The following is a 25,857-nucleotide window of genomic DNA, read 5'->3' on the forward strand; positions in this document are numbered from 1 at the left end:
CAGTTTTAAAGGGGAAAAGAATATATCGCCAAAAGGGAAGGGGGAGAGCACAGAACATTTCAGTTTCCCACTTGGAAATATCTTGTCGTGGATGATGCTACCCCTACCTCCACCTCCCTCCCCCCTCCTTTTTTTTTTTTTTTTTTTGAAATATGGACAAAAAAGCTGAAAGTGTTTTCCGTTTCATCAAAAAACATATATTACTTTAGTGGTTCGGTAAAATGTTGGTTTTATGCCCACCCCTTTTCAATCTGCCCATGTCTGAGGTGCTCGGGGAAGACGCACAATCGTGAGCAGCTTACGACACTCAGTGAGCAGTAGGTGCCTGTGCAAGCTCGCGCCGCACACTGCCTGGTGGAGGGAAGGAGCCCGGGCGCCGGTCGCCGCTCCCCGCGCCGCCGCCCGCACCTCCCCACCGCCCGCCGCCCGCCGCCCGCCGCCCGCAAAGCATGAGTGAGCCCGCTCTCTGCAGCTGCCCGGGGCGCGAATGGCAGGCTGTCTCCGCGGAGTAAAAGGTGGCGCCGGTCAGTGGTCGTTTCCAATGACGGACATTAACCAGACTGTCAAATCCTGGGGAGTCGCGAGCCCCGAGTTTGGAGTTTTTTCCCCCCACAACGTCACAGTCCGAACTGCAGAGGGAAAGGAAGGCGGCAGGAAGGCGAAGCTCGGGCTCCGGCACGTAGTTGGGAAACTTGCGGGTCCTAGAAGTCGCCTCCCCGCCTTGCCGGCCGCCCTTGCAGCCCCGAGCCGAGCAGCAAAGTGAGACATTGTGCGCCTGCCAGATCCGCCGGCCGCGGACCGGGGCTGCCTCGGAAACACAGAGGGGTCTTCTCTCGCCCTGCATATAATTAGCCTGCACACAAAGGGAGCAGCTGAATGGAGGTTGTCACTCTCTGGAAAAGGGTGGGTAAGACACTTTTTAATTAAATTCTTTCCCGAAGATTTTTTTTTTCCTCCCTTTTCTTTGCTGCAGCATCTAACATGGACCAAATCACCATCTCTTTGATCTTTCCGTGGCTGTGAACTTTCTATGCTGCCCAGCTTTCTGCATGCTTAGAGGTGAACGTGTGGTTTTTGGGGAGGGGGGTCCTTCTTTATTTCTATGTATTTATTTGATTTTTTGCCCTTTTCTCCCCCTCCCCCGCTTCCCCTCCCTCGGAATAAAATATGATGTAGATTTCTGACCGAGCGCTTCCAATGGACATTCTCCAGTCTCTCTGGAAAGATTCTCGCTAATGGATTTCCTGCTGCTCGGTCTCTGTCTATACTGGCTGCTGAGGAGGCCCTCGGGGGTGGTCTTGTGTCTGCTGGGGGCCTGCTTTCAGATGCTGCCCGCCGCCCCCAGCGGGTGCCCGCAGCTGTGCCGGTGCGAGGGGCGGCTGCTGTACTGCGAGGCGCTCAACCTCACCGAGGCGCCCCACAACCTGTCCGGCCTGCTGGGCTTGTCCCTGCGCTACAACAGCCTCTCGGAGCTGCGCGCCGGCCAGTTCACGGGGTTAATGCAGCTCACGTGGCTCTATCTGGATCACAATCACATCTGCTCCGTGCAGGGGGACGCCTTTCAGAAACTGCGCCGAGTTAAGGAACTCACGCTGAGTTCCAACCAGATCACCCAACTGCCCAACACCACCTTCCGGCCCATGCCCAACCTGCGCAGCGTGGACCTCTCGTACAACAAGCTGCAGGCGCTCGCGCCCGACCTCTTCCACGGGCTGCGGAAGCTCACCACGCTGCATATGCGGGCCAACGCCATCCAGTTTGTGCCAGTGCGCATCTTCCAGGACTGCCGCAGCCTCAAGTTTCTCGACATCGGATACAATCAGCTCAAGAGTCTGGCGCGCAACTCTTTCGCCGGCTTGTTTAAGCTCACCGAGCTGCACCTCGAGCACAACGACTTGGTCAAGGTGAACTTCGCCCACTTCCCGCGCCTCATCTCCCTGCACTCGCTCTGCCTGCGGAGGAACAAGGTGGCCATTGTGGTCAGCTCGCTGGACTGGGTTTGGAACCTGGAGAAAATGGACTTGTCGGGCAACGAGATCGAGTACATGGAGCCCCATGTGTTCGAGACCGTGCCGCACCTGCAGTCCCTGCAGCTGGACTCCAACCGCCTCACCTACATCGAGCCCCGGATCCTCAACTCTTGGAAGTCCCTGACAAGCATCACCCTGGCCGGGAACCTGTGGGACTGCGGGCGCAACGTGTGTGCCCTAGCCTCGTGGCTCAGCAACTTCCAGGGGCGCTACGATGGCAACTTGCAGTGCGCCAGCCCGGAGTACGCACAGGGCGAGGACGTCCTGGACGCCGTGTACGCCTTCCACCTGTGCGAGGATGGGGCCGAGCCCACCAGCGGCCACCTGCTCTCGGCCGTCACCAACCGCAGTGATCTGGGGCCCCCTGCCAGCTCGGCCACCACGCTCGCGGACGGCGGGGAGGGGCAGCACGACGGCACATTCGAGCCTGCCACCGTGGCTCTCCCAGGCGGCGAGCACGCCGAGAACGCCGTGCAGATCCACAAGGTGGTCACGGGCACCATGGCCCTCATCTTCTCCTTCCTCATCGTGGTCCTGGTGCTCTACGTGTCCTGGAAGTGTTTCCCAGCCAGCCTCAGGCAGCTCAGACAGTGCTTTGTCACGCAGCGCAGGAAGCAAAAGCAGAAACAGACCATGCATCAGATGGCTGCCATGTCTGCCCAGGAATACTACGTTGATTACAAACCGAACCACATTGAGGGAGCCCTGGTGATCATCAACGAGTATGGCTCGTGTACCTGCCACCAGCAGCCCGCGAGGGAATGCGAGGTGTGATTGTCCCAGTGGCTCTCAACCCATGCGCTACCAAATACGCCTGGGCAGCCGGGACGGGCCGGCGGGCACCAGGCTGGGGTCTCCTTGTCTGTGCTCTGATATGCTCCTTGACTGAAACTTTAAGGGGATCTCTCCCAGAGACTTGACATTTTAGCTTTATTGTGTCTTAAAAACAAAAGCGAATTAAAACACAACAAAAAACCCCACCCCACAACCTTCAGGACAGTCTATCTTAAATTTCATATGAGAACTCCTTCCTCCCTTTGAAGATCTGTCCATATTCAGGAATCTGAGAGTGTAAAAAAGGTACCAATCATTGATTTTTTTTTTTTTTTTTTGTAAACTAAAATGTTTAAAATAAAATAGCATTTACAGTTTTTACAGACTGGTGTAACCTAAATGAATTGTTACCTGTGTTACAAGAAAAGCAACAGTTACAATTTCCTTGGTGGGTGGGGAGGGGAGTTGTCCAGGGGCCAGAAGGAAAATCCAGGAGCAACGTAGTCAGATTCAATTTGAAATTTTAAAGAAGGGCAAAGAAAGCTTATCAGATTAATGATTTATGTTAATTTACTCCACATGTGTAAGGACTAGAAAAAGAAAAACAGCAAGACCCTTTATATTACTGGGGCAGGGACAGTGCAATCTAACCACCTTCAGGCAACTGAGAGGTGGACTGAGGACTGGGCACCCTTACTCAGCCTTTAAAGCAGAGAGCATTGCAAATGGTTTTTTAAAAGCAATGCCAGACAGTTTCTCCTAGGAACACGAAACATTTTTGCACTTAATGTAACCATCTTTCAAATCACCTCAAAATCTCATCCCCAAATGCCACCTGTTCTTAATTCTCCTGAGTCTTTGATTCACCAGACTTAGTAGCATTTGTGCCCTTCTTGTACCCCCTGTTAAAGGGAGCCCCTCAGCTCACTGCTCTCTTTGGTCTGGCTGAGGGGAAGGAGGCAGAATCCCGATGTTTAGGGCTGAAAGCTGTGCTTCTGGAGCACATTGCTAAGACTGCAGCAAGCTTAGGCTCCCAAACAGTGACAGCACATTCCTAGTTTCTATGGGGAATGAGGAGAAAAACCTACCTTAGGATGAATGCCTGCAGGGTAATGACTTGTAGCAAGAGACTTTAGGGGCAGAGGTGACAGAGCAGTGATGGGGTGGGGAGAGTGGGAGAAGATACTCATTTGATCCTGTGTTTGCATATTTCTGAGATGGGAATAATTTGTTAACCCAGGACAGAAAAGCTGCCTCTTCTCAGATGGCCCTTTTGTGTAATGCTTGCTTTCCCTTTTTCTTTTTTCTGTGTTGAGATTGATGATTGCTCCTTCTCACCCCTCATAGGTTTCCAGGTCCATCATTGAGATTTCAGTTTCTACTGAACTAAAGAGTGAGGAGGTGGTGGTAGTGGCAGTTGGTGGGTGCAGAGAAGGGAAGGGGAAGGCTGTGTGCATTGGACGGAGGGCTCCTTCATCAGATGACAATTTAAGCAAATGTATGATTGAAATAAACTGTCATGGATGACAGATGCTGAACCAATGTAGCCCATGTCCCTAAGTCTTTCTCTTCCCTCTCTAACGGACACTAAAGAGTTGCATCTTTCTGTTTTTATTTTTCCTTTTTTTTGAGAGAGAGAAGTCCAAATAGCAGGAAGAGGGATGGGGGGATGGGGAACCACACACTACCATCCCCCAACATGCAAATGTCTCCAGCTACCAATCTTAGGAGGCAAAATCAGCTTTTTGAAATGCAGAATGGTATCACCAGAAGGTTTCCTTAAGCTAAGGGTTGGGGTGGTAGGTTTCTCTTTTACCTATGGAGAAACCAGTATGCCTAAAAATAGTATTTCTAAGAGTCTCTTTCAAGAGAAATATTTTGCAAATGTCTTTTAAGATGTTAAGCCCTGGGAGACAACTTCTTACACACACACACATACACACACACACACACACACACCCCCCCCAACACCCCAGCTCATTTTTCCTGGCCAGGAAACTTCATCTTGCTTTATTTATAATTAAAACATGACATTATGACACACATCATGCACATGACACCCATTCAGACTGTTAGTGTTCTAGAAGAGAGGTGCTTTGTTTGATAACTTTGAGGAGGGGGTTTTGAATTTAAGCATAATCATTTGGGTTTGCCTTTCTAAGTAGCATACCACTCTGAGAGCAGGGGTAGCAGGAAAAAGATTCTCTCAGGGATGTGCCTTACCTAAAACCCTACTAAAGCGACCTCCTCTAGAAGACGGCATACCTTTTTTAGAAAACAAAAAATGTAGCAACTGAAGGAGGGCTCCTTGGATTCCGTGAACTTAACCATCTCATAGGAAGGCTACAGGAATCCAGCGCCCAAAGCTGCTTTGGCTTGGTGCATTAAAGAGCTGTGTGGGGGTGCTTACAGGGAAAGCTTTCAGAAGCAAAACCTTTCTGGCAAGCATCAGAACCACAAGTCCCCTCCTACCCTCTAGAAATCTGAATATTGGAAACTGTAGTTTATCTCCTATCCCCAAGACATTTTTATCTTTCACTCTTCTTGTTTCAAGGTGGCCATAAGAAAGAGAGAGAATAATCGTGCTTTGTTTTATGCTACTCCTCCCACCCTGCCCATGATTAAACATCATGTATGTAGAAGATCTTAAGTCCATACGCATTTCATGAAGAACCATTGGAAAGAGGAATCTGCAATCTGGGAGCTTAAGAGCAAATGATGACCATAGAAAGCTATGTTCTTACTTTGTGTGTGCGTCTGTATGTTTCTGCGTTGTGTGTCTTTGTAGGCAAGCAAACGTTGTCTACACAAACGGGAATTTAGCTCACATCATTTCATGCCCCCGTGCCTCTAGCTCTGGAGATTGGTGGGGGGAGGTGGGGGGAAACGGCAGGAATAAGGGAAAGTGGTAGTTTTAACTAAGGTTTTGTAACACTTGAAATCTTTTCTTTCTCAAATTAATTAATCTTTAAGCTTCAAGAAACTTGCTCTGACCCCTCTAAGCAAACTACTAAGCATTTAAAAGAGAATCTAATTTTTAAAGGTGTAGCACCTTTTTTTTATTCTTCCCACAGAGGGTGCTAATCTCATTATGCTGTGCTATCTGAAAAGAACTTAAGGCCACAATTCACGTCTCGTCCTGGGCATTGTGATGGATTGACCCTCCATTTGCAGTACCTTCCCAGCTGATTAAAGTTCAGCAGTGGTATTGAGGTTTTTTGAATATTTATATAGAAAAAAAGTCTTTTCACATGACAAATGACACTCTCACACCAGTCTTAGCCCTAGTAGTTTTTTAGGTTGGACCAGAGGAAGCAGGTTAAATGAGACCTGTCCTTTGCTGCACTCAGAAAAAATAGGCAGTCCCTGATGCTCAGATCTTAGCCTTGATATTAATAGTTGAGACCACCTACCCACAATGCAGCCCATACTCCCAAGACTACAAAGTTGCCATCGCAAAGGAAAGGTTATTCCAGTAAAAGGAAATAGTTTTCTCAACCATTTAAAAATATTCTTCTGAACTCATCAAAGTAGAAGAGCGCCCAACCTTTTCTCTCTGCCTTCAAGAAGGCAGACATTTGGTATGATTTAGCATCAACAACACATTTATGAGTATGTGTAAGTAATCAGAGGGGCAAATGCCACTTGTTATTCCTCCCAAGTTTTCCAAGCAAGTACACACAGATCTCTGGTAGGATTAGGGGCCACTTGTGTTTCCGGCTTATTTTAGTCGACTTGTCAGCAAGTTTGATGCCTAGTCTATCTGACATGGCCCAGTAGAACAGGGCATTGATGGATCACATGAGATGGTAGAAGGAACATCATCACATACCCCTCTCACAGAGAAAATTATCAAAGAACCAGAAATTATATCTGTTTTGGAGCAAGAGTGTCATAATGTTTCAGGGTAGTCAAACATAAATTATCTCCTCTAGATGAGTGGCGATGTTGGCTGATTTGGGTCTGCCATTGACAGAATGTCAAATAAAAAGGAATTAGCTAGAATATGACCAATAAGTGCGCTTCTGAAATATATTTTGAGATAGGTTTAGAATGTCAAAAAAAAGGAATTAGCTAGAATATGACCATTAAATGCGCTTCTGAAATATACACACACACTCCTACCTCTCAATCTATCTCTGTATATATAACAGCACACACACAACTATGCACACACGTGTGTGTGTATGTGTGTGTGTATATATAATATATAATATATAAAACCACATAGTACCACACACACATACATATATAACCACACACATACACACATACACGCGCAGGCAGGAGACCATTATGTAACTACCTTCTAGCACTAATCATCCTAATACTTTCTTCTTCATAATCAAACTTTTATTCAGGAAAGGATCTGATAAAATCAGTGACAGTTAAGATATAAATGACTGATATGGCTGATGGTATTTTCAGGCATTAGTTAATGAGTAGGTAGATGCTTTGCAGGCTGGGGAACTTCTGGGCTCCTTATGCCACAGCAGAGTGTAACCTGCTGTCTAGTGGGAAGAGCCAGCAAATGGGAATATATTTTTTGAGAGTATTTTCCACCTCAGGGTTAAGAAATATATTTTTCCATTAAAGAATGCTCTGCTCTGATTTTTTTTTTCTGGGATTCAGGAGGCAAAATTCTTACTTCTGATTGGGCACCATCTCCTGGCCTTGCTCAACTGGACACAATTTCTGAAGACTTTTGCTTTTTTTATTCAAAGTGAAGGGCCTGGCAATTGCATTCTTACAGTTTAGACAAAGATATAAATGAGATGGAGAAATACAATTTACTGAGCAGTTGCTGGTATGGTGCCTTTATCTAGATCACAATAAGTGAGGGAGGTGCTAGCAACCTTATCTTCACATGAAGAACCTGAGGCTTACAGAAGTCAGGTACATTGTGCAAAGTCACCCAGCTAGTGATTGGAAGCACTGGGATGTGCTAATTGACTTGGTGGCCTTTTCACTACACACTGTTTCTTTATTCCTTGAATGGTTGCCCCTCCACTCCTACACCTAACAAAGAGCCTAGAACTAGACTGGGAACAGGATACGTGCTCAACACATTCTTGTTGAATGCCATGGGCACAATGGTCAAATCCAGGAATTCTGACCACAACTTGTTTGCTCTGGTCACTGGTAATTGGGCAATGCAGGACTCTGCCAACAGAGGAGACTTCTCCGGGGTTCCAGGAGAAGAAATGGCCAGTACATTCAGTCCGACCCCTTAAAATAGGATTTTAGACTCAGAGAGAGTAAAGTAGAGACATCCATATGTTATTGTCAGGGATTTATCTGCATTTCTTCCTTAGTGATTAAATGGATCATGTGTCTATGGTAGTGGTTCTCAACCAGGGGCAAATTTGCCACCCAGTGGACATTTACTTGTTTGTGTCTGGAGACAGTTAAAATTTTTATGCATGGGTGAGATGGTGCTACTGGTATCCAGTAGGTAGATGTCTGGATACTGTGAAACATCCTACAAGCAAAGGACATCCCCCACATCAAATAATTATTTGACCTAAAATGTCAAGAGTGCTGAAGTTGAAAAACCCTGCTCCACGACAGAAAGTAATGGTGCTATCTAAAGCATCATGCTGTGCTTCAGCTTTACAAGGAGTGGTCTTACTTCTGAGTTAGTTTTAGATTTACCTAGACTTATTCCTTTTAAGTCTTTCTCTTGCCAGGTAACTGGAAATCTAAATTAAAAGCCCTTAGGTTCACTGATAATCAGCAAAAGTTAACACATAGTTAACACATGCTTCTCAAAGAACATATGGCAAAACTTAAATTAACTAGGACAAAACTAGTCAGAACCCTCAATTGACCCACTTTTTCTTTAGCAATACCTCATTTAGGAAACAGGGAAAAAAAATCAAGTTAACAGTGGAGATTTAGTTAACAAGAAGGAAAATGAGAAACTTGATATTCCTTCCAGGAGGGGTTCTGCAGTCTGAACAAATCCAATCCGCCAGCCTGTGCCTTCTTCTTCCCCAACCAAAACTGTAATGTATGTGAGGTGGTGATGAACCTCTATTTTAAAAATCAGTGTGCTAAAAAAATAAATGCTTGAGGTGATAAATACCTCATTTTCCATGATGCAATTGTTACACATTGCATGCCTCTATCAAAATATCTCATGTACCCCATAAATTTATGCATCTACTATGTACCCGCAATAATCGTAAAAAACTAAAAAAAAAATAAGCTAGAAAAAAATCAATGTGCTCAGTCTGGTGAGTAGGGTGCACATATTTAGGGAAATGATCTCAGTCCTTAGAAACAGGATAGTCTAGAGATACAAGAATTGCAAACTGAAATCCATCTGGGGACAGACAGGCAACACAGATGAGTGAGGTTCATGGGCAGATGAAATTATAAGGAACTAGAGAATTCACTTAAAAGAATATAATTCACATTTGGTTCTGGTTAATCATAACATTTCTGCAGGGCAGGTCAAGTAAGCGCTCTGGAAGAAATAGGGTCTAGAAGTCAGGAGTTATCATCTTTAGACATAGTACTGTCATTTACATGCCTGGGATCATCTGTTAATCATCTTACTGCAATTGGTCTCTGTGTCTACTTTTAGAAGGATTCTTCTAGGTATTCCCTAAGAACCTTTCCAGTTTGGGGCTTCTATTTTACCATTTTTTTCCCCACAATAAAACTTGAAACAAAAGTGGTTTTCAAGAGAGTGTCACTTAACCAGAAAATTAAAATTCCCCTGAATTCCTATTCCTCCAGACATTCTGATTCATCAGGCTTGCCTGAATATTAATGAGCAAATATAGGTTAAAAAAAATTCACTGAGAGTCAGGGGCTTCAGAGAGGTAGGTGGACATGCTGGAAAACGGAGGAGAAGATGGGAAAGCTCAGGCATGTATGGGTGGGAGAATCGGGTTTTTAGAATGTGCAGGAAGAGATGAAAGGGAATCCTAGAGAGGACACACACACTCACCCGCACATGAGACCTGAGACACAGGGATGTGGTGTGAGGTAGCCCCCTACCCACAAAAAAAAAAAAAAAAAAAAAAAAAAAAAATTTGTTCAGGACTCTCAAAATGACATACTACATTGTAAGTGGCCACAATGGATATTAGGAATTGAGAGATCTTTCTAGTAAAACGGGGTATGGGATGGGAGGGAAAGAGAGAGAAAGAGAGATTGAGAAGAAAAAAAGGCAAGGTGGGAGAAGGAGATGAGAGGAGAAGAGAGAACAAAACAAAACAGAAAGAAAAAAGAAAAAGAGAGGAAGAGGAGAGAGTTTCAAGATCTGTGTTTTATGCTACTCAAGTTAACATAAGTAGCTGTGATTACACTGACTCCTCAATCCTTTTCAATCATTTCTTTATTCTGGTCCACCAGGTTAGCTATTTGTCTGTTCTCAATGTAATGTTGTAAAGTTATTTTCCCTTGTGTTATGAGAAGAAGGAATTCGTTCTCTAGCTGCGTCTTATTTCTCTATTGCTCAGCTAGCAGAGTGCTTGTCAACCCTGGCTGCACACTGGAACCACTTGGGAGCCTCAATAAATACTGACTCCTGGACCCCACCCTCAACAGATTGTGAGTTAACTGGTCTGGGGTGTGGCCTTGGTAAGGAGAATTATTTTTTTTTTTATTATTATTATTTTTAAGCTTCCCAGGTGATTCCATAGTTCAGCCAAGGCTGAGAAGCACTGAGCTAGTGGGTTGCCTACTCACAGCATGGACAACTCAGCAATCTACAAGATCCAAAAGTCTGACTGCAGCTCTTTAAAAATACATGGTTGGCTGGTGCCTGGGCTCCATGGGGTCAGGGCTCCATGGGGTCAGGTTACGTGGGCTACATGGCAGGGAGAAGGGAGTCACCTTCCCACCTCCTGCCATTGACTCCATCTGGTGGCACTGATAGAAGAAAGACGTGCAAGCATCGGTGTACTTAGAATTAGTCTCTGAGCACTCTAGTTTACAAAGCGCTGTTTAGAATTATTCTTATATTTGTTTTTACTCTCCCAATAATTTCACAAGGCAGACATAAACTTGTCCCATTTTTAAGACAAGAAGACTCAAATCTGAAAAGGTTCAGTAGCTTGCCCAAGGTCATTGTTACTGCTGGGCTGGCACTGAGAAATGTCTCTTCTAAATTCTGAGTCCTTCTCCCGCTACCACCTTCCTTTCCTTCTCTGATTGGTTGTGTCATTATGAGGTAAAGCTAGTCCTGCTCAAAATATACAAATCAATAACTTCTTTAGGAGGATTCCTGGAAAACCCTTTGCACACAGGCTCCTACACCTCCTCCAACTGAAGTCCTGCAGTTACAAAGTTTGACATCATAGTTTCACCACTGCCCCTCTGTGTCTCCACCCCAATCCCAAGCCTGACACTCTTTTCTTTGCCAAAGGAGACTCCACGACACCCAAGAGACAACCAAATAGGCATCAATTCTTTCCAAATACCCCTAACACCAAAATATTCCCTTTCCACTCAGTCCACTGCATCCACAGATTTGCCACCAGCTCTTCCAAGAATGTAAACATAAATCCTAGTAGGACACTGATCGGTGGAGTGGTGATAATTCTACTCCGGGGATTTTTGCAACTTAAACAAGGATCTTTGGGGGATATAACCAAAGGAAATCACTCTAATGCTGGAATTTCAGGCACTTAAACAGACGGGTAGCATACATTTGGCCAGGACATCCCACCTTGTTCCCCTTAAATGAAACAACACAAGTGAATGCTCTCTTACAAGAGCAGATTAGTCAACAGTTTATGGGGCTTAAAGTAAAGCCAGGATAAAGATTGGATCTTCTGTCATATTTTACCTCCTTAAACCAAAGTCCTCTTTAAAAATCACATATTTTTAGGTGTTCACCATCAGCATATTTATCCTCAGTGAAGAACTCTCAATATTGCAAACTATGTGTAGCAGGGCTCTCTATCTTAGAGATATTGTAGGCAGCCTTCAGTATAAGTGAGATGGCTCAGCAGCACACAGAGCTGGATTAGTCTGCCACAGAAAGGTCTGGAAAAGCCAAGTTACACACAATTAATGGAACAATGCAACAATCTGTCTTCAGCTGGCCAAGGCAATTCTGTCATTTGTCCCTCAGCTGCAGAACAACCACTCACTCTGTTATTTTGCCTCACTGTCTCTGCTCCATAGTGATTGCATTTATGGTGAAATCTATATTTCCCTGCAACTGAGACTGTGTTTCTTTTATTTTATTAAATTTTTATTTTAAAAATAATGGGACTTTTCAGAATGCAGCAGCACTGCTTTGCTGTCCAGGCCATTTTTTGTCTGATCTTTTTTGCATATTATTTCAAAAATCATAAAGGTACAAAAAAAAGAGCAAACATGCTGTAGGAAAGAAAAGGAGAAACCACATTATAACTGAAATGCCACTAAAGATAACATATCACTCAGATGCTTTTAACTTCCGATTATATTGCTCAACTCATTCAATCAAAGTAGCACAACATTTCTTGTTCAGAGCTTAAGTCAACATTTGTGGAGTGAACAATAGAACCATTTAACTTATAAATGATTGCACCTGCAAAGGTGAGGCATTCTCAAGAGGACTATGCTGGCATAGGCCAATCAGACTCACCATGAGAGTATGCAGAAGAGGCCTCCACTTCTTCTTGATCCATTTATGAAACATGACCTCCACCTATAGGAGTGTTAATCATATATTTTACTTGCTAGGTGCCTGGCAACCTGCAAAATCCTTAAGATTTTCTCATTTAAGCCCTGCAAAAAGCCTTCATCCCTCCTCGTTCAGAGTAGTATTAGCATCCTCCCTTTACAAACAGGTAAACTGAGGTTGGGGTTGGTCAACAACTTGCCCAAGGTCACTTACCATGGTAGGATGTGTCAAGGGAGACACATTCCTTGGGTTCAAATTCTGGCTGAGTGACTTTGGCAAGGCACTTAACCTTTCTGATCCTCAGTTCCTTCATCTATAAAATGGACATAGGGTTGTTATAAGAATTAAGCCCATTGTTATAGAGAATGAAAGAGTTATTCCTTATAAAGTGCTTAGAATGGTGTCTGGCATGTGGCAAGTACTAGATAAGTGTTTTCTAAATAAAAGATGAACAAAACAAGGTCACATAGCCAGGAAGGGGTTGAATCAGGGTGTAACCAGGATCGTCATCCTGCAAAGCTAGGCTGTCACCATTTTCTTCTGTGATAGGATGAGACTCAAAAACCTGAATTCCTGAAAGCACTGGGCCTAAAAGAGGGATATGGAGGCAGTGAAGTCTGGAGTTGCAAAGACTACACATGGCTTCCTTCCCAGCTTTCTAACTGGCCAGGCCTTAGCCCATACACCACTCACTGACTTTGTTCTGGTTCTTTAGTGGCTTGCCTTTACCACTGTGGTCTGGCAGCCCTGGTGAACCTGATCCTGGAATACACGTGGCCATGTGCACACACATTTGTGCACACATATCTTCCAGTTTTCATAGGAGCTGAAGGCTAGCAGCCAGCTACAAGGGCCTTCTGGTGATGTGGAAAAACTATTTCCACATCTGAGCTGTTTGCTATCTATAGTCAATTCCTGGAGGTGAAAAACTGCTACCCAGCTTGCAATTGTTATCCAACTCCCAAACTCTTATTTAATATTGGCAATATTAAATCATACTGGCCCCTGGGACACTAAGCATACATCTTCAGCTGAAGCAGATTTGCTGGTGTTTATTTAAAGAAGCTTTTTCTTTGTGTAATCACAGCCATAGTTGGATGCTGCTCAAGGAAATTTAACAAATGATGAAGTACACATCTGAGGTTGACCCTTTCTTCTGGCAGAGGAGGTCCTGTATCAAGAGGCAAACTCCATGTCCCAGCTTTGACACTAATTTGCTCCTGGCCCTTGAGCAAGTCGGTTCCACCTGTCCAGACCTTTCTTTCTTAGGTCTGTAGTGGTGAATTCTGGCTTTCCTTCTAGTTCTCCAATTTGTTAGGCAGGGTATGAAGTTAAGGAGGAGAAAATAAAAGTAAGAGTAACTTTCTATGCATTCTCCTTTGCTATCGCTTATCAACAGGCAAAGCGATGAACTTCCCCCAAGGGAAAGACTCCAACGTCTTTAGAGATCTACTAAATCCCACAAGGAAAAACTATCTTTGGTCAGAGGGAACATTCTCGTTTGCAACTAGGGAATTGAGATTCCAAAAGTTGAGTGTGTTTCAAGCCACACCTTGTTCTTTGGGATTCACTCACAGAATGATTAAAGCATGCTCTGTCCCAGCTTTGAACAGAAATATTGGCAATGCTTTGGCCATAGTGAAACCTCAATACTTGAATCTATACTAGCAGAGAATGCTAGAGCTGTTGGGAAATTGAGGACATCGTCAGTTTAGTGTTTTATGTCATTGCTGGCTTGTTTTATTGTTTGTTTGTTTTCCACTCTCCCTTCATTTTTTCTTTCCCTCCCTCCATCCTTCCTTCCTTCTTTTCTTTTTACCGAATTCATAGTTATGAGCTACACCAGGCATTCACAACAAGAGCAAAATGGCACTGAGGGAGCAAACATTGTTTCTTATGTGGGTGAAATAAATTGTACTAATTTTTGGGGTAAAACACAGATATGCATATAGTACATAAAAAGATATACAACATATCTGTGGTATTAAGATTTCAGGGAGGGGGAGTAATTAGGAAAAAAAATGTCTAAATAGTATTTTCAAGGGGGCAGTGGGAGTATGAAAAAAAATGGCTGGGAAACACTGAGCTAGATAATGATTACCATGTGGGAGAAAAAAACAGCAAAAAGTAAAAGCATCACGGGAGCCTCACCAACCTCACCATGGTGAGGTTCCCATGACGCTTTTACTTTCTGCTGTTTTTTTTCTTACCCATGGTAATCACTGGGGAAGAAATGAGAAGGTCAAGGAAGTTTGGGTACTTCAGTATTCAAAACCAGGACTGAGACTATTTGGACAGGTTCATGTGAAGGACTTTGTCTTATCAGCTCCTTCTGCACTCAACACATCCCAGAGCTGTCTTTATTTGGAGGCCTCATGATGTACTAAAAACTATCTGGCATGGAATTAATTAGACAGAGCTTCTGCCATTTGCTGGCTTAGATAAATCAGCACTTTTTTGTACCTCAATTCCCTTGTCTATAAAATTCAGAAAACAATCCTTGCTCAGCCTGCTTCACAAGGATCTGGTAAGGATCAAATGAGATCATGTGAGTGACAGAACTTCAAAAACTGTGAGGTCCTACGCAAAGATTTAAGGCAGTAGGAGGAGAGTGATGAGAACCCAAGCTTTGTGGTTGGCCCCTCACACACAGTGACTTTTGAGGCCCATATCCTTCAAACTCTCCTCCACAGGGATTTAAATTCCTGCTCTTGGTCACTGCTGTGAATTAAGTCCTTCATTACTCCATCATCCGTAGCAGGGAGCAGGGAGGCAAGTACACTTTTGACTTCTTATTAGGAAGAAGTCCCTCCTGTCAGTTGACTTTTTTCCCTACCATATAACACAGTCTAACCCAAGTGGGCTAAGTGGCCTTAGACAGTCACTAGTGTGACTCTGTGAACCTGGGTGTCCACACCTGTAAAATGGTCATATCAGTGGCTGCCTTGCTGGTTTTTAGGAAGATTATCAGAGAGCATGTGCGTTGAGTTGGCCAAACTGCTGGCCAATAGTACATTCTCAATCAGCATTAGTCCCACCCCTGCCCCATCACCACAGTAGAGTGACATGTTATGTTTATAAAAATAGCCTCAGGGGAAATGTGGATGGCATTAGGAGCAATTGGCTCCTAGAAGCAGAAGCTAAGAAGAGGATTTAAGGGGTTTCTTTAATGAGAACACTAAATCGGTAATATAAAAATTATCTCTAAAGAGGCGAGAACTGGGGTAGAGATTAGTAGGGCAAGTAATATTGCAGAATAATTAGTAAACAGGATGAAGAATAGCACCCTCTCTGTTAGTCAATGGCAACTGGAATGTTAAGAGGGAAGTTACAAAGATCCCTTAGCCACTACAGATGCTTTGACACTTGCCTCAGGTGACTGCCTTTTATTTATTTATTTATTTTAATATTATGGTTCTTCCCAGTTCTGTCAACAGATTCAGTCCCCAGTCCTCCTTCTCTGAGCAGACTTCTCATCTGCAGCATATACCTGCTAGATCTTCTAAGAGCTGAAATGGAGACTTCTGGAAGAAGGCGGGAAAGAAATCCATCTCGGCTTAATTAACCATTTATCGCATCATATTACTCCCATCTTAAAAGTGCACGTGTTGTTTTTCTGAACCCTCACACAAAGGCTACTACTGTGGCCCCGTATCTGTCGGCCCATGAGAAACAGTGTTCTTGGACTTCACAGCCAAGCAGCATTGAACTGCAGCAAAATCCAGCAACACATTCAGCAGCGAGCAGCCTGCTGAGCTCCACTGGTTTATCCGGGGCCACCAACCCCAAAGAACTGGGATGAAAGCAGATGTGAGAGAGGAAAAGGATCTGTTTTTGTTTTATTTTCTACCAGGCCCAGCTCTTTGTGGGGGGAATAAAAAAGAAGAAAAATCGAGCTCCAAGCTGGTGCCCTGCCAAGCTTCCTCCCCTCCCTTCCTAGTCCAAGCACTCCACCGTCTGTGCAGACTGCATAACAGCAATTTCTGGAAACAGGCTGAAGAATCTGGGCCAGTCCAGAGGCAGTGGATTCCTGGTTTATGTGTGGTGGGGTTTTTAGGAATTTTATTTTTCACCTTAATTCTTTCAACAACTGCCAGCTGTTTGAAGCACATCTGTAATAAACAGCTTCTGTTTGTAAAATGAGACTGAAGGTATCCTCTCCAGAGAAATTCCTGAATCTTCTCTGTAGTTCAATGCCTTCACTGACAGTTTGGCTCAAAAAGTAAGAGTGTGTTAAATATTAAAGAATGTTAATACAAATGTAATGAAACACCTAGGGATCTTGTTTTTCTCCCCCCCAAATTCTGCTTTGCTCACTACTAAAGTTAATCTTGACAGAAAATTTACTTCTTTGATCCACGTCATTTCCCAAAGCAATTTTCTAACAGCAAACATAAATTTCTGGTGATCGCTTGGAGGTTTTCAATCCCTGTGTTAAGGAGGCCGTGGGGTTTCAACTGTTTGCCTCACTTTCAGTTGAATGTCCCCCACTTGGGATGCTATCACCAGAGGACCCTGGGCAGCAACTAAGGACAAAGGCCCAAAAATGGGTTTTGAGGTGTCAACAAAAATAGGGTTGGTAGCGGGGAGATGATTTGAGTATCAAGATCAAACCTTGAAAAGGCAATTAAGTCATTAACTAAGGAGGTAATTGCCTAAGCCCACATATCTGTATTCGCAAATAAGATGAAGCACTAAGTAAATGCAATGCCTTTACCTGGTGCTGAACTTTGAGCAGGTTAATGCAGATTACATTTGTACCCTATCGAAGGTGTGAGTTAAGCACATATCATGAGATGACACTTGTGCTCTTCCCTTTGTCATGTTTGACAGCCTTTAGGACTCTAGGGAGTGAAAAATGACTGGACTTTGGAATAAAATAGACTTCAATATGAGCCCCAGTTCTACCGAACAACAGCTGTGTGATGCAGAGCAAACGACTCAACCCCTATTAATCTAGAGATGACTTAAAAATTCGACTTTCAAGGTGTTGGGAGGTTTAGTATTAATATATGCAAAACATTTTGCACATGCTAGGCACATAGTGAGTATTTAGTAAGTGTTATTACTATCATCAGTATCGTCACCATCAGTGTCATCCTCGTCATCATTACTTTTGGTACCAAGCATATCTATTACCAATGGAGTCCATTTTGACTATACACAGTGAATCTCCTTTACAATGTTATTTGCAATGGAATGAAATTCAGTCTATGGACCTCACTAGATGAATCATATAAAGTAGTATATGTGACAGCAGTTTATAAGTTTTAAAGTTTGATGAAAACATAAGGTATCACGGGAGAGGGAAAGATGGTAGTCTTTCTGATGTACCCAAAAATAACCAAAAGATGCTTAAGTCATTTCTATCATTCTCTATATTTCCATGCCTTCCCTGTCCTCTCCTTTTCTTTCTACTCAGTAAAATTTTCATGATGACACAATATCCATCTCAAGTTGTAAAGACAGCTATGAGGCTTTTCTTGACGCCCTCAGCTCACCATGGTCCTCCCTCTTACCATCAGAAGGTGTTAGAACAGTCATTGTCCTTAGCAATCAACTCTGGACTGTTCAGGACATCTCTTTTCATTGTTCATATCATTAATTTACGTATGTACCATGTCTATATATTTTGTGTCCTGTTATATACTATTTATGGTCAGGGAACAACTAATTTGTATCAGTTCAATTCAGTTAGTTTCTAGGGACTGAAGATGAATCACGAAGAAGAAAACATAGCCCTCCTCTCAAAGGGTTTACATACCAATACAATGGGTACAACATCCACATACATAATGACAACCAAAGGTGGAATAGGATGAATACTATAACACAGGTGTAGCAAAGTCTTCCAATGATACAGGAAAAGGAAACGGTTTCCTCAATTCAGGGAATGTGTGAGAAGTTTCGAAGGGCTTGATGAAGAAGGTGGACTACACACTGTGTCTAGTTAGGTGGGTGGGATTGGACATGCAGAATGGAAGAAAAGGGTCTCCTAAGAGCATAATCCACGATGTGAAAGAGCATGGAGGCAGGCAAGTGAAAGGGAAACACTGGCTAAGCGCACCAGCAAAATGCTCAACAGCATGTGATGATTTGATATTTTATAAGTAGCTATTTCATCACCAGGACAATCCAGAATCTAATTTTATTCCATTTCAATATGGAATGTATCCTATCTATAACAGGATGAGTTAGTGAGAAAACAACTCACCACTCTTATATCCTTCCCCTACACTCATCATACAAAGAACAGAGTCCAGACTAGTGTTTCCTAAGGCCCTCTGAGGAGAATATCATCTCACGGCGGTGGGGGAAAGAAGAAAGTACTTGAAGGAGGTTGCTGGACATGCAGACTCCATAGGGGAATGGGTACGGAGGGCTCCTTAGGAGGCTGGGTCATGGCCACCAGTGGGTCTATCCACAGAAGAGACTTCAATAACCAAACACGGCATAAAGCAGCAATTCTGCCTGCATTCAAGGGACCATGTGGACATAGACAATGAGCAGGTAAGTGGAAATCATGTGGCCTGAAGATCAGAGCACCATTCCTGAGAGTTCTGGACCAATATTAGGCCACCTGGACCATTGCATAATCAAGATGGGTTGGCACGGTAAGAAAATCTTTATGGAAATTGACAGTCAATTTCCCTGGTAAGAGGAAGCATCAAGTGGATTAGATGCAATTTTGAAAAGAAAAAATAAAAAGGCAAGTGAAATGTTTTTACCTTTGTTGTATAGGGAATTTTATACCGATTACAGTGACTATTATCATACAAGTCATGCCTGTCTAACAACATGTGAATAGCAGTGGTTGAAATGTTGCTGGTATTCTGTATCAATTCATATTTGAAGGCTCATCTGTCAGGAGACCATTTAATTCTACATCAGACTTTGATTATCTGATGAACATCTCTGAAGGGACATTCATTTGCATTCCCACTGGGAGTCCTGGCTTCTCTGAGTTTTATCTATTTATCCAGTGGGCTCACTGGGACAAAATAAAGGAACATTTTGGGAATAATGACTTGGTCCCCAGACTATGACCCTTGTACAAAGACCAGAAGCAAGATGACCATTCACCTCTCCATGGATCCCCTGGAAGAAAAGAGAAATCACTCTGAGGTAAGAATGTCAAGACACCCAGGCTTGATCTTAAAGTGTTAGTTGACTGTCATCAGGGATGGACACATTTGAGTATGACACTGACTTTTATTAAGACATTAAAATAATCCAGTGAGAATGTGGGTAGTCCCATTGAATGTATAATGCTTCTTGCTGCCACTGCTGCTGAAGAAAGAGGGCAGAATCTCTTCCTTAGAGAATGAATGAGAATGAAAATTCAATAAGAGAGATACCAGTGTGGTAGATGCTACTGGCAATCTATTCAATTGCCATTCCCCACCTTCTTCATCCATGATGGCAGTCTGCTGCCATGATAAAGGCTAAAAACATCATGGTCTGGTTTTGCCAGTTTCCATGAAGCCAGGTCACGGCTGACCAGCTGGATGGACATCTACTTGGAAACCTCAGAGTAATATTTCACTTCCAGAAAAAAAAGAAAGTGATGTCTAGAAGAAAGAGCCCCTCCTTTTTGGCCTACAGACAACCTTCCTGATTCTTGCAATGAACAAACACTAGGACTAAGTGAGATAGCAGAGCAGAAAACGGAAAGAGACTCCACTGTGCTCCACAGTCTAGCTGGGGGGATCCACCTCTAGACCTATTGCCATGTGGAGTAATAAACAACTATTATTCAACCATTGGAAAGTGAATTATCTATCTATGCAACCATAATCATCTTAACCAATATGTCAAAATTCTAAATGGAGTGGGATAGAGACAGGGATGTGTGGAAAGCTCAAAGGATGAGGCAAATGAATATCCAAGGAGAAAAGGAAAATGACATTTCCCTGGGGACAGGTTCAAATCCTGCCCTGCCTTTATTAGGAATTTGAGGAATTCTCAGAGATGATGCAAAAAAAATGTGATTGAATGTCAGAGATCATGGGAGGGATGGAACTGATGGATTCATAGTAGAGGAAAAACCCAGTAATGAAGAGAAAACTGCATTGAACCACATTCAATTCTCTTCATTAAGAGCACTGAAGAGGAAACTGGTTTGAACCACTGTGTATCAGGATGGAGAGAGGAAAGGCCACCACTTCTGTCCTTTTTGGGCTCAGTCAAGGGAAGGAAAGGTTGGAAGAACTGCTCTGGATAGGGCTCAGAGCTGAAAACTACAACCAAAATCTTGAGTTGTTTATCTTACTCCTTTACTGACTACTTTAAAATTGATTGGCCTGAGAAAGTTGGGACTACTTCTGCCTTTGGAGTAGAGTGTTATCTGGTGGTATTTTATCATCCAGAGTTAGGGCCCCTTATCCTCCAAAAAATTAGCTAGTAATTCCATTCAATTGTTAATTCACTATCCTCATCTTTTAAAACATGAAATCTTTATGAAGACATTAAAATAATCCAGTGAGAACTTGTGTAGTCCCGCTAAATGTATAATGCTTCTTGCTGCCACTGCTGCTGAAGAAAGAAGGCAGAATCTCTTCCACTTGGATTGCCATGAATGGGATCATTCTACTCACACTAATTGTTCATGGTCAAGGAAATTGAGATAATACAAGTCAAATACTTGGCATGATGCCTAGAATTAACCATTCAATAATTATTAGTGGTCAGCCCCCTTTTCTTTCCCTCCTCCTTCTCCCTCTCCTCCTATCCCCTTTCTTTCTTATCTCTTCCTTTCCTTACCCTTCTTTTACCCTCCCATCTTCCATTCTTCCACTCCCTGTATGTTCAGCATATGCAGTGGCTAGAGAACTGCCCTTCTTCCTGCATGACTAGCTGTCCTTCCAGCTCTAAGAGAGCACAGGGGCACTCTTTCCAGCTTCTCTCAGCTGCATTAGGGTGAACCAGAGGCATATCCAACCTGTTATCATCTATTGTAACTCATGAGACATCTTCCCATTGAAATAATGCCAGAAAAATGGGTAAGTCTCTAGCCTATCAAGCAATACTTACTGAAAGTTTAAACACATTCAGGTTCTATCTCAGAGGCTGCATTTTTTAATATGAGGTTACTGCCTTTTTATGTAGGTCTCACACACCAATACTATCTTGTTATTTGTCCTTTGATTATTTTTTAAATTTATATTTTAAATTGACATTTAATAATTATACAGAAAGGTATTTCAATACATATATACAATTTGTAATGATCGAATCAGTGTAATTAGCATATCCATCACCTCAAACCAGCATTTCCTTAATATTATCAAATATCCAGGTAGTGTTCAAACATCTCTGATATTCTCTCCCCTCCCTGAACCCTGACCTTTAGTTTGTTTGAGTCAAAATCCAAACAGGGTTCATACTCTCATTGGTTGATAATGTCTTTTAAGTGTCTTTCAATCACAACTCATCTCTTTTTCTCCCCTCTTGCAATTTATTTGATGATTAAAACTAGTTATTTGTCCTAAAGAATTACCTATATCCTAAATTTTATTGATTTACATGACTTTTTAAATGTCACCCTCAATCTCCAAAATTCTGCCTTCTTTAATTTAATTCTTATAAGATTGCTTCCCTTTTAAAGAAAAATTGCAACTTGTCATTCCTTTGCTTATTACCTTGAGGATCCACTAGCCCATATTTTGCCTGATTTTGACCAATATCTTCTCATTTTAATATCCATTATTTACCTATTACTTCTTTCTGAAAAAAAAAAACTTGAACCATCTGGAGTGCCCTTTAAATCAGGTTTTAAAATGGATACTGGTCTACTCATCTAGAGAAGCTTGCTCAGCTCTAAGATTGCAAGACATAACTAGTAAGCAACAGGTGTTGTTGTGATTAACAATTGTGCCACATGACTACATTTTAAAAGTACATTTCTATTACTGATTAAACACATACATATTTTAAAAGTACATTTCTATTACTGATTAAACACATACATATTTACTATGAGATTATATATCTGAGATTTGCTTTAAAATAATAGGAGAGAGGGAGCAGTGGTTTAGATGTAGTAAGATTGCCCATGGTTGATATTGTTGCAGCTGGATAATACCTATAGGAGAGCTGATTGTATTATTCTATCTACTTCTGTTTAAATTTGAAATTTTACACCATGAGAAGTAAATGTGAGTTGTACTATGTTACCAAAACTAAGTAATGAGACATTTCACTTGAGAGGCCTACATTGTCATATTTTTTGCCAAGGGCCATCAAAAAATCATGTCTAAGGAAAAATGTACTCGCTTTTCTCATTCTACAAATCTGATTTGCCCAAGAAAAGTAAGTTTTAAACTTAAAAAAAAAACAGCAAATAAATAACATTTAAATAACAGGGAAATGGTTTGAAGTGAATGAAAATATAACTCATGTAGATGTGGTTCATAGGTTTTGGGATTTGTCTAAGCTGCCTTTCTTAAGACTCTACTGTGGCAGAACCCATTGGCATTTCCCTGTGACCTATCACTAGCTGATAGAAGACTCCCAGAAGGAAAGAGACAGCAAGATCCACTGGATCACTTCATAAGAAACAGTTGCTAGCATCATTATGAAGGCTGCACTTACATGCTTTTCCTACTACAATGCCGGATCAACATGCAGGTTCTATTATTCCAAGGTGAAAATTAAAAAAAAAAAACTTTCCAAAAACCTATTATCTTCCAATTTTAGCATTACTTCTTTTTATTCCATTCAAATGTTGAAAAGATAAGAGAATTTAATGCGTTATATTACACTAACCATATATACTAGAGAATATTTTAAAAACTATATAGCCTTTATCAATAATAATTTTGTATTCATTTATTAGTATTATATTTAAGTAATTTCATTAATAGTAATTTTTAAACTATAATTAACTATACAACTGCAAAATTCATAGTGTTGATTTGTTTCAATATATCTTCTGAAGTTGCATGAATTTAACACCACGTATGCAAGTTCTCAGTCAGTCCAGCTGAAGATAATGAAGGGAAAAAAAAGTAAGAACCAGGGGCCCTAAATAGAGAGGGAATAAAGACAGATGCACAGTGAAAGGAGGTGCTTTTGTATGAAGGTTTGGAGGACATAAGGAGAAATTGCCCTTTGACTATACCCACAGACACTAATGTACACTCTTTAGAAAATAACTTCTTAAAAGCATTTAATGGCCTGTTTCAGTGATTAAATCCCTTATTCTCAAGTTCTCCTCCTTTAAAGCTAACTTGTGCATCCCAGATCAAACCCTCAGAAGCTGACCTTTTTATGAGCTCTAAGGACTTCACCTCCAGAAGTGAGTCACTTCTGCACGCCACAGGCTGCACAGACCTAGTCTTTAAATTTCCAATGAGCTCATAACCCTGGCCTGAGCCTTGACAATGCACCACCCTAACAACACAGATCCTGAGCAAGTATCCAGGGACATTTCTGAATATAATTTGTGGGTAGTTAATCTCTGGTCACCCTGGGGATCTCAAATCCCTTCAGATCAATGAAACCAAGAGGCAGCATTTTAGCTAATAGCCAATAGCATTTTATGGCTCTCTTGAGAAGGCAGAGAGAAATGATGGCATTTCCCTGCAGCATTTCAAAAATAAACCGAGGGGGAAAATCAACTCACCAAAGGAAATAATATTTTGTGTTCACTGAATGCCTTTCACAAATACTCTCTCCCTTATTGGCAGGAGTATATTCTAAGACCCCCAGTAGATGCCCGAAACAATAGATAGTGTCAAACCCTATATGCACCATGTTTTTTTTTCTTATACAATAACAGGCAGGGAGCATATACAATGTGGATATGCTGGGCAAAAGGGTAATTTATGTCTCAGACAGGACTGAGCAGGACAGTGCAAGATTTCATCATGTTCCTCAGAATAGCATACAATTTAAAACTTATGCGTTGTTTATTTCTGGAATTGTCCATGGAACATTTTTGGACCACCCTTGACTGTGGGTAACAGAAACTGCACAAAGCAAAGCCTTGGATAAGGGTGGATGATTATCTGAGAGTCTTTTGCAAATCTATATCAGGCGGTAAAAAATAAAAGGTGTGTAAGATCAGCACAAGATTATACGAGGTCCAAGATTAGCCATCCCACCCATAAGCTGAGTGCCACTGGCGTGAAATATTTCATTGAAATGTACCATTCTCTAAAGGGCTCAAATCAAGGGTAGGTGCCTATGTTTTTGCTGTATTACCTACCTAAGGCTCCAGAATTTAAGTTGATACGTATAGACCAACTTATGGGTTGACGTCCCCAGGGAAGTGGGTCAAAAGTCAGCAGAAGGCAGCAGTTGGCAAAAGAAATAATGAATTATTACTATCGGCACCAGCACATACTCCAGGATTTGAGAAATACCAGAAGATTCTCATTGCTCAAATCCTGAAGTATGTGCTGGTGCCAATAATAATAATAATAATTCATTTTTTGTTTTGTACTTTACAAAGTGCTGCAACCAGCACACAAGATCCTATTTGGTCAGCTCAGCAAAGGGGTAAAGGGACAAAAGGAAAACAAATATTACTTGAAGTCATACAAGGACAGAGGCCCTGACCTTAGGATGTATTGAGCTTTATGTCATTTCCTTCTTACAACAGCACTGTTAGGTGAGTGTTGCTGAACTGGAGAGAAAACTGAGACTCACGGAGGGTGAGGAAATGCACAACATCCCATAGCTAATGCTGTTCTTCCTATTCCAAATTTAACCAATATTGTCATTTTAGAAGAGATATAAATTTTTTTTAAAAAGCCTGATTCCCACCTCAGGGTGAGACAATCACCTATTTTTATCAGGGAAATCTCCCAGGAGTCCAGGCCATGACACAGAAATCTCCATGCATTGACCACTGCCTCTCACTTGGGCAAGGAACATTTCAAGGCTTTCTATGTAATACCATGCAGGGATCATGAAAAGTCCTCTGCCACAGAAATTGACTCTATTGATACAATCTTTTTTGTGGTCAGTATTTCATTCTGCCCATTGGTGGGTGCCATCAAAGCAATAAGCTGAGAGCTGAAGAGCCAGGACAGAAAATGAGTAAGCTTTAAAAGGGAAACAAATAAATAGTATAATATTGTATAATTGTACAATATCACAATTGGAAGATGCCTTTGAAATCAACAAAACTAATGCCCTCATTAAACAGATGTAAAAGAAAAACGGTTTTTCTATGACCACTTGGAAAATCATAGTGGCAGCACTAGATGCTGTGTCCAGGCCAGTACCAATCCTGGAGAAGACACTCAACGTGTTTTTGCACCATGAAGGAACAAATGAAAGAAATATAACTCTCTAGAACTAGTCTAGTGGCCCTTCTCTCTATTATATCACCAGAGCCTGGAGTGCTGGAAAGGTGGGCTGGCCAGAGCTGCAGGACCTCCTCCAGTTCTCTTGCCCAGATGGCATGAG

General features: G+C 42.3%; 2 protein-coding genes across 6 annotated transcripts in view; one reads left to right on the forward strand and one right to left on the reverse strand.

Moving 5' to 3' along the window:
* CTNNA2 (catenin alpha 2) overlaps nt 1-25,857 on the reverse strand; it is a 1,151,703-nt gene that overhangs the window by 352,664 nt on the left and 773,182 nt on the right. The window lies entirely within an intron of this gene.
* Nucleotides 302-16,696, forward strand: LRRTM1 (leucine rich repeat transmembrane neuronal 1). Of its 2 annotated transcripts, XR_611440.4 has the most exons (3): nt 427-903; nt 1,177-3,110; nt 15,864-16,696. XR_611440.4 is itself a non-coding variant. In XM_003816603.5 (2 exons), exon 2 carries the CDS (start codon nt 1,236-1,238, stop codon nt 2,802-2,804), a length of 1,569 nt encoding a protein of 522 aa, XP_003816651.1. In that variant the 5' UTR covers nt 302-903; nt 1,177-1,235; the 3' UTR covers nt 2,805-3,181. The 2 variants fall into 2 exon arrangements, 1 of the variants encoding a protein (XP_003816651.1); XM_003816603.5 differs by lacking the exon at nt 15,864-16,696 and having other exon boundaries at nt 302-903; nt 1,177-3,181.

This window comes from Pan paniscus, chromosome 12, assembly GCF_029289425.2.
Source record: "Pan paniscus chromosome 12, NHGRI_mPanPan1-v2.0_pri, whole genome shotgun sequence".
Lineage (NCBI taxonomy): Eukaryota > Metazoa > Chordata > Mammalia > Primates > Hominidae > Pan > Pan paniscus.

What these genes read in the sequence shown, in the direction of transcription:
- LRRTM1 (XM_003816603.5), top strand. Translation starts at nt 1,236, where the DNA reads ATGGATTTCCTGCTGCTCGGTCTCTGTCTATACTGGCTGCTGAGGAGG.